This window comes from Musca domestica, unplaced genomic scaffold (genome assembly GCF_030504385.1).
Source record: "Musca domestica strain aabys unplaced genomic scaffold, Musca_domestica.polishedcontigs.V.1.1 5, whole genome shotgun sequence".
Classification (NCBI taxonomy): Eukaryota; Metazoa; Arthropoda; class Insecta; order Diptera; family Muscidae; genus Musca; species Musca domestica.
In genome coordinates, this window is record NW_026712346.1 from 7,103,992 (window position 1) to 7,113,660 (window position 9,669).

The 9,669-nt window shown below is 37.2% G+C and overlaps 1 protein-coding gene across 1 annotated transcript; it reads left to right on the forward strand.

Annotated features, from left to right (window-relative positions):
- The first annotated feature begins 8,036 nt into the window (after positions 1-8,036).
- LOC131805071 (uncharacterized) lies at positions 8,037-8,798 on the forward strand. The gene has a single exon (XM_059128308.1). The coding sequence runs from the start codon at positions 8,070-8,072 to the stop codon at positions 8,796-8,798; it is 729 nt and encodes a 242-aa protein (XP_058984291.1). The 5' UTR covers positions 8,037-8,069.
- Positions 8,799-9,669: the final 871 nt, after the last annotated feature.

Sequence of the window (9,669 nt, forward strand, 5' to 3'; positions counted from 1 at the left end):
GGAGCTGTGAGAAGACCTGGACCAGCATAGACAATTTTCTGTCACAGGCTATAACATCCATTACTAACGTCAAATGCGATATCTCAAATAATTTCATATATATATATATATATATATATATATATATATATATATATATATATATATATATATATATATATATATATATATATATATATATATATATATATATATATATATATATATATATATATATATATATATACACATATATATATTATCTTATCTTAAAATAGGTGAAGTTTGTATTGTGAAATGATGTGCTGTTTAATCAATAATTAATATTGTAGGGGCAGGCACAGGAATTCGGCACTGGAAACCATTGTCATAGATTTTATGGAGAGCCGCCAGCATTTACAGAGGGGCTTTATCAAAGGTAATCGAGTGGTTGCCGAAACAAGTTGGTCACAACTTACCGAAAAACAAAATTCCTCGGAACCACCCGATGGTGGAAAAAGACAGGGTCAGACTGCACAGTATACGTTAAAAAATTGTGTCACAATAAAATGGAAAATCCAAAAACTGTTGGTGGCCCTTTCCACAAATGTGTGATCAGTGAAATTGAGCAATCAATTGCAATTTTTCTCTTTGCACAAAAAACTCTTTTAAACACTTCTTATCATGCGTTTTCTTTTGATTTCTCATTCATTCCCCTAATGTTACCATATTCAATATATAATGTTGCCATATTTACACTGAATTCAAAGTTCACCAAATCGTTCGAAATCTGACGAAGCTGAAAAAAACGAAGGATTATGAATTACGAAATTCAAACCATTTCGATACGGTTTTTGACATGCCTGATAATAAGAAAGAAAGAAGGTAAAGTCATTTCAAATAAGAATATCCATGTTTGCATTTTCTTTAATTTACCTTGTCAAATTTCACTGCATAAAAACTGGGTTTCCATCTCTGATTTGAGCATTTACAATGGATTTATAAATATACATTTTGACAATAAGATGTTGTCAATTGAATAATTTTTTTCATGAGTACCTCCCGATATTCGGTATTTTGATGATTCTAGCGACATTATTTACGGGAATTGTTTTAAATTTGGTATTTGAAGTTCAAAATGGATAGTACACCCTAAGACAGAAAATTGTCTGTGCAGGTCCACGTCTTCATATAGCCCCCATATAACGGTACCTCACTATATTCGTTATTTTGATGATTTTAGCGACACCATTCACCGGAATTGTTTCAAAATTGGTATTTGAAGTTCGTTATGGGAACTACAGTCTGTGACAGAAATTTTTCTGTTCAGGTCCAGGTCTTCGTATAGGCCCCATATATCAGTACCTCCCTATATTCGGTATTTTGACGATTTTAGCTACAATACCCACCGAAATTGTTTGAGATGTGGTATTTGAAGTTCGTAATGGATACTATAGCCTGTGACAAATTGTCTATGCTGGTTCAGGTCTTCGCACAGCTCCAATTTAACGGCACCTCCTTATATGCGATATTTTGATGATTTTACCTACATTATTCACCGTTTATTTCAAGTTTCGAATTTGAATATGGTCATGGCTTATGACAAACAATGCCTATGTATGTCCACGTCGTATAGACCCCAATATAACGGCTATATTCGGTATTTTTAAAATTTTAACAGAATTTTTTAAGGATTTTATTTTTTTGAAAATTTTCAAATTCTTTCCAAATGGTGGAGTTCAAAGTTCGGCCCGGCCGAACTTACTGCTTTTTAACTTGTTTTGTATTCAACGGTTTAAAACGCGGGGCCACCAATTAATGTGCGAGGTTTATGTATTTTTAATTGAAACAAAGGCACATTTATATAAAAAATTAACAAAATTTATATTTGGTTTTTGAAAGAAATACAAGAACTCAAAAAATTATAATTTCAAAAAAGAAGTATTATCTTGGCAATTTAAAATTCAAAGAAGAAATGGTGTAAGTTTACAAGTACAAACATTGCAAAGTGTGCACCTACAGGTATTCAAAGTTCGGCCCGACCGAACTTACTGCTTTTTAACTAGTTATATTTCTGTTGGCTTTTTCTTTACCTTTGTTATGTCGACATAGACTAATGAAAATATAGACGAACATATGTTCTCACCGCTTATCAACGAAAAAATGTATGAATTGCAGTATATTTATTAGTTAAACATTGTTCCATAATAAAGTATAAGTGAAAATGACGTGATGGCATAGAAAAATATGTATTTTATAGTTGAGTAGGTCGACTGCGTCAATCAGCATGTTGACTATGCAAAAGCGACCTGAGAGCTACCTGCATAAAAAGACAAAAATAACTTTCAATTGTCTATGCATTCATTAGTCCATGATGTCGATTTTATTTAACAAAACCAGCAACAAAATCATTTGTTTTGATTTGAGAGCGAGAAAATATTACCAATGACATTATTGATGACACAACCAAAGTTCACGTACACATAGAAGAGGAATGGATTTACATTATCCATTATTGAAGACCCTTTTACAATATTAAGTTATTAATATATGCATAGCAAATGATAATGTGGTTACGTCTGAAATAGAAGAAGCAAATACAATACATAGCTTTATATTCGTGCCACTACATTTATATACCGATAATCAGGTAACACCATGCATTCATTTCAAAAGGCATTCAATATATATATATATATATATATATATATATATATATATATATATATATATATATATATATATATATATATATATATATATATATATATATATATATATATTTCCGTTCCAGACGGAAATTATCAATCTTCTCTTTATGTCCATCGTCAATACAATCCTTGGCCCGGATTTCACTTTCTTCTTTGTCAGGAGCAGCAAATACAAGATTTTTGTGTTCCCCCAAATTCCTTTTTGGCAGCCCTTCTTCAATTTTAATTTTTCTCGTTATTTTTCCTTCGACTCGCGGAACATCAAGGCGAACGCTTTCATTTTTACTTTCGATAGCTTCTAAATCCTCAACTACCTTTTGATGAGTCCCTAAACTACCTTTAACATTATCAACATGCTTCTTCATGTTCACCTTTTTAGGTGCTATTCTTGAAATGTTCCCACTTCTCACTATGCGGTAACAAATTCTAAGAAAATGGTAATGACTTGTGTAGTCATCCTGTTTTCCAACTACATCCAAATACCGCACGTATTGTGACGATAATGTTTGAAATTTTCTATCGATGTTTTCTAATAACATCTTCTAATCTCCTCCCAAAAATCAAATAAAGCATCGATAAGTTTAACCGTTATCCCAATGTCTGGCGGCTGTGAATGGAACAGTAAGGCATTTTTCCCACACTGTTCCGATGAACTTAAGCTGTTCACCTCAGCTAAATAATCGATATCTAAACGTGGTATTTCTATGGGCACAAAAACACCTATGCCGTTTAGAGCTCTCTCGATATTTTTAATCGCATAGCACACTCCCAAGGCGTCTATGTAATTCGAGTATGTAAATTTTTTCATACGACGGAGTTCCCTCTCGTTATCTAAATATTCCTTTCTTGCTTCTGTAAAGGAACTACCTAATTTGGTACATTTTTCCCTAGCTTCCTCAGTTACACCACACAGAGCAATTTTTTCCATTTCTAAATAAAGTGACACAATATACTCGCCCAACATCCTTTGATGTTGAATGAAGTCTACAAAATTCATATTGACGAAATATATGTGCACTCAAAAAATAAACGAATAAACTAATCACTTTTTTCTACACGTCTATTGCGTTAGTATATGGAGAGATAGATCGACAGAATCTTTCACTGCTACCTATCATGTCTCCTTTTACACAACTAAAAGATCTAACACTATCTTTGCTTCAACAGTGCACCTTTTACGTCGCTACAACAAATAAGCCTAACACACTTCACTACTACGAAATGCGCGCCTATCTCGTCATTTATTTCGCATAAACTAATATTTTCTCGGACACTGAAAATATAGCCTATCGAATAACTTCACTAACTACACGCGATACTATCACGTCGGGGTCACCAAATGATGAGGTCGACTCCTAACCTCATCACAAAGCGATGTAACTGACGAAAGAAAAAGAAACGCCGCGAGATGATCTTTCTCGTTCCGTGGCTGGAAGGGAACTCAATTTATTTACAACAAATTCTTAACACTAAAGCTTACATCTAATACATTAACACATGCATTTTATTTACTAATGCACGCTGTGCATTAACGCACACAATACGTTGCGGGAGAAAACGAAACGTACCTAATTTGTGATCGACTCTTTCTTTTCTTCTATTTATGGCCGTGACATTTATTACATTATTTATTACCGACCATAAACCTAGCATATGGAAAACACATGCATCTTAAGTGTTTTCTTTATTTAACTAATTTACATAATGAGAATAGAATTTAAAGAAGAACATTCAACACACAAACTATTTTTACAACATGTACAGTTTCTACAAAACTAAACATATATATATATATATATATATATATATATATATATATATATATATATATATATATATATATATATATATATATATATATATATATATATATATATTCTCATATACCAAACAATGTGGTATTACGGATTTTACGGAGAGCCCCCAGCATCTAGAGAGGGGCTATATCAAAGGTAATCGAGTGGTTGCCGAAACAAGAAGCAAATACAATACATAGCTTTATATTCGTGCCTCTACATTTATATACCGATAATCAGGTAACACCATGCATTCATTTCAAAAGGCATTCAATATTCAACATTCAAAAAAATATAAAATACCTAAACTAAAACACAACATATCAAACACTTCCTATTGCAGCATCGACACATTTTGGTAGAGGACAATGTACTGATCAATTTGAGAATTACTAATTTTTTTACAGTGCCTACGACTATATTCTTTGCCAAAAATGGCAATTCATAGGTTTTCTTATTTTTTATATATACCAGGTAGAATCAAGAAGGTAAACTCATGCAAACATATGTTTGCAATTTTTTTCAAAATTTTTCAATTGACAACATCTTATTGTCAAAAGGTATATTTATAAATCCATTGTAAATGCTCAAATCAGAGATGGAAACCCAGTTTTCATGCAGTGAAATTTGACAAGGTAAATTAAAGAAAATGCAAACATGGATATTCTTATTTGAAATGACTTTACCTTCTTTCTTTCTTATTATCAGGCATGTCAAAAACCGTATCGAAATGGTTTGAATTTCGTAATTCATAATCCTTCGTTTTTTTCAGCTTCGTCAGAATTCGAACGATTTGGTGAACTTTGAATTCAGTGTAAATATGGAAACATTATATATTGAATATGGTAACATTAGGGGAATGAATGAGAAATCAAAAGAAAACGCATGATAAGAAGTGTTTAAAAGAGTTTTTTGTGCAAAAAGAAAAATTGCAATTGATTGCTCAATTTCACTGATCACACATTTGTGGAAAGGGCCACCAACAGTTTTTGGATTTTCCATTTTATTGTGACACAATTTTTTTAACGAAAACTGTCCAGTCTGACCTTGTCTTTTTCCACCATCGGGTGGTTCCGAGGAATTTTGTTTTTCGGTAAGCTGTGACCAACTTGTTTCGGCAACCACTCGATTACCTTTGATATAGCCCCTCTGTAAATGCTAGCGGCTCTCCATAAAATCTATGACAATGATTTCCAGTGCCTGTGCCTGCCCCTACAATATTAATTATTGATTAATTGATTAAACAGCACATCATTTCACAATACATATTTCACCTATTTTATGATAATTACATTTTTGTACAAAATTCTTTTTTTGAGTTTTCCTTTAGTTTTTTCTCTTTGGTCCAGTTTATTATTTGTAATACCACATTGTTTGGTATATATATATATATATATATATATATATATATATATATATATATATATATATATATATATATATATAATTTGAATTGTAACGTAAATTTCTACTACGCAGTTTATTTGAATAACTTCACAACAACAACTACTGTATAGATTTTTCTACATCCTTCCATTTCCTCTTTCATTTTCTATTTTGTTGCTGACGTACAATGTCAGCTGACGTTAAACGTCATCATTGATGATCGCTTAATTCCTCTTTCTTTGTTACCCCCTCGCCTGTGTATGTGTTGTTGTTATTGTTCACTCAATGTAAGTTTGTATGTGTTCGTTGCATTGGTAGATTGTTCGTAATCTAGGCGTTACCAGATCGTCTAGAAACTTCTGTAGCGACAGGCGAGGCTCATATAAATAGGGGAAATGGAAAGGCAGTTAGTCAGTTGTGAATCAGATCGCGAATTGAAACCGTCGAGTAAAGTAAAGTGCAAAGTAAAGTTGTGTGAATAAAATCATTGTAGTAATCGTAATCCGAAAGAACCCGCGTTTTATTTGGTACGAGCTGTATTGGGAAATAAAACAACGTGTACACGGGATTAAGTAAAATCCAAGAACGTAACAATTGGTGTCGGAAGTGAGATTACGATAATACTACGATGAAGTTTAAGGATCTACGAGTGGAAGACTTGAAGAAGGAACTTAATAAATTGGAATTGTCTTCTACTGGCAACAAGGCTGAACTACAAAAACGTCTGTTGGATGAGTTCGAGCGCCGTGGTATGAACATCGATACATATGAGTTTGACAGTAAGGATGAAGTGGATTTATCGGAAATGGGCGACTCCAACGGTGGGGAAGTCTCGTCAGTAGCTGCCAGGGGTGACGATTTCAGAGAAATGCTAGCCAAAATGTTTGAGGAAAATTTCAGAAGGTTCGAAGAAAATTCGAGAATAACGAACGAGAAACTCGAGTACATTACAGAAGTTATTGGAAGGAGAGTGGAAACCGTGGAGGTCCAAATTAAAGAGTTGGATAAGAAAGTGCAGTCGGTTGACGAGAAATTTCTGTCCCACGACCATAGGGTTACAAATCTGGAGAAGAAAATTTCGGAACTGGAAATCAAAGGTGGTCCGGTGCGAGTTCCTGATAACACACTAAAAATCAAACCTCCTGTATTCGACGGCTCTACGTCATTCAATGTTTTCAAGTTACAGTTCGAGACAGTGGCTTCTAGAAATTCGTGGAACGACAGCGACAAAGCGGTTGCACTACTTCTGGCATTGAAGGGCAGTGCTGCTGATGTTATACAGAGTATTCCTGTCGCTTCTAGAAACAACTATGAAGATGTTATTGCTGCACTGGAACGTAAGTACGGTGGCGAACATAAACGAAACATCTACCTTATGGAATTAAGGGGAAGAGTACAGAGGGCAAACGAGACGTTACAAGACTTTGCAGCTGAGGTGGAACGTTTGGTGCTAATGACGTATCCAGGAGAGGATCACCCATTGCTGGACCGTATGAAAATCGAAACCTTTGTGAATGGCATACGTGACCCTGAGATTAAGTATGCAACATATGCGTCACCAAAAGCATCATTTTCCGAAACTGTGTCGTTTACCCTTGCCCAAGAGACGGCAAGAATAGTTGTTAAGCCCCAGACCCACAAGATTCGCCAACTGGAGACCGAAGGTTGCGAACCCAAATCTCTCGTTAACTCGATCGAAGACGCCATGAGGCGGGTAATAGAAGAGACAAAGTTAGTTGGGATGACTAAGCCCAGGGTTAGATGCTACAACTGCGATAAAGCAGGTCATATTGCGCGCGAATGCAGAGCTAAGCGCAAACGATCCAGGTCATCGTCACCACCTCCAACGAAAGATGGTAGAAGAATGGCCCAACAGTCCACCAATGAGTCAACAGTTAAACTAAATCGAGCCAGTCCAGCGGGGCATGAACTGGCTCCCATCGACGATGGCCCCACAATCTCCATAGCAATAGTACAACAGGAAAGTCACAACCTAACAACAACTGGGTACATCAATGGTGATAAGCGAGTTCTGACGTTAGATACTGGCGCATCAAAGTCCATCGTAAGATCAGATCTGGTAAAGGGAAAAATAACGCAACTTAATGGAGTCAGACTGCGCACAGCAACGGGGGAGCCCGCGGCAGTACACGGCAAGATTACCCTGAGACTAACTATTGCCGATATCGTAGACGAAGTGATAATAGGCGCAGATTTTATGATTGCCTTTGGTATCAATCTGGATATGAAAGAACGTGTGATGACCTGGTCTAACGTCGAAATTCCGTTAAACGTGGGCTACGATGAAAGTACACCCATTAGACGTCTGACCACGGACCATCCAGAGATAATACCGCCCTGTGCCGAAGCAATAATATGGGTACCAATGAATGGAGATTGTGGAGCCGAGAAGTTGTGGGTGGTGGAACCAGCAGAAAACAGAAACAGTAACATCCTAATAGCGAATGCCCTGGTGAAAAGCAACAAGGACGGATTAATTCCTGTTAGAGTTTTGAACCTGTCAAACAAGCAAGAGCAAATTTGCCAATTTTCCGATGTTGGACAATGCACACCAGCTGAAGCTGTAGTTAATTTGGAAACTAGCACCGAAAAGCCAGCTGCCATGGAGAAGAAGCACCTCGACGGCTACATAAAAGAGTGGACACACCAATTATCACCTTCCGAGAGGAACAAGGCTAAGCAGCTATTATGGAAATATGCCTCTACCTTTGCGTTGACAAAAGAGCACCAAGGAAGAACATCAGTGGTGAAGCATGAAATCAATACAGCAGACGCGAGACCCATTAAACAGCCTCCAAGAAGTGTTCCCCTGGCAAAAAGAGACGAGGTTCAGAAGCTGATAAGTGAAATGGAAAAGAGTGGTGTAATAGAACCATCGTCAAGTCCATGGTGCTCCCCAGTGGTCTTGGTCAAGAAGAAAGACTGAAGCACCCGATTTTGTGTGGACTACAGAAAGTTGAATGATGTCACCAAGAAAGACAGCTATCCGCTCCCAAGAATCGACGACACATTGGACACATTAGCCGTGACGTCATGGTTCTCCACCCTCGACCTGCAGAGTGGGTACTGGCAAGTAGAGATTGCCGAGAAAGATAAGGAGAAAACAGCGTTTGGCGTAAATGGGGGTCTCTGGCAGTTCAATGTCATGCCATTCGGACTCTGCAACGCCCCGGCTACATTTGAAAGGCTGATGGAGCGTGTGTTAAAAGGGCTGCAGTGGAAGTCGTGCCTCATATACCTGGATGACATCATAGTCATGGGACGCAACTTCGACGAACACATCAAGAACTTAAAGGATGTTCTACAGCAGCTTTCGTCTTCAGGCCTCAAGCTGAACCCAAAGAAGTGCAGTCTCTTCCAACGAGAGGTGAAGTTCCTGGGGCACCACGTGACGCCGGAGGGCATATCGACGGATAAGGAGAAAATTCAAGCCGTCAGAGATTGGCCGCAGCCCCGAAATCTCCATGAGCTGCGAAACTTTCTGGGTCTCTGCACATACTACCGTCGATTTGTCCAAAATTTTGCCAACATCGCCGCCTGTCTACACCGTTTGACGCAAAAAGGCCAGAGGTTTCAGTGGGGCAACGACCAGGAGGAGGCAGTCAGAAAGCTCAAAGACATGCTATGCAGAGCCCCCATTTTGGCATACCCTATACCTGGCGGCAAGTTTGTCCTGGACACAGACGCAAGTGCGTGCGGCATCGGTGGCGTCCTTTCCCAGGAAATCGACGGACAGGAAAAAGTCATTGGGTACTACAGCCGGACATTGTCGAAACCTGAGAGGAATTACTGTGTGA

Coding starts and splice junctions, on each gene's coding strand:
- LOC131805071 (XM_059128308.1), top strand. CDS start 8,070: ATGATTGCCTTTGGTATCAATCTGGATATGAAAGAACGTGTGATGACC.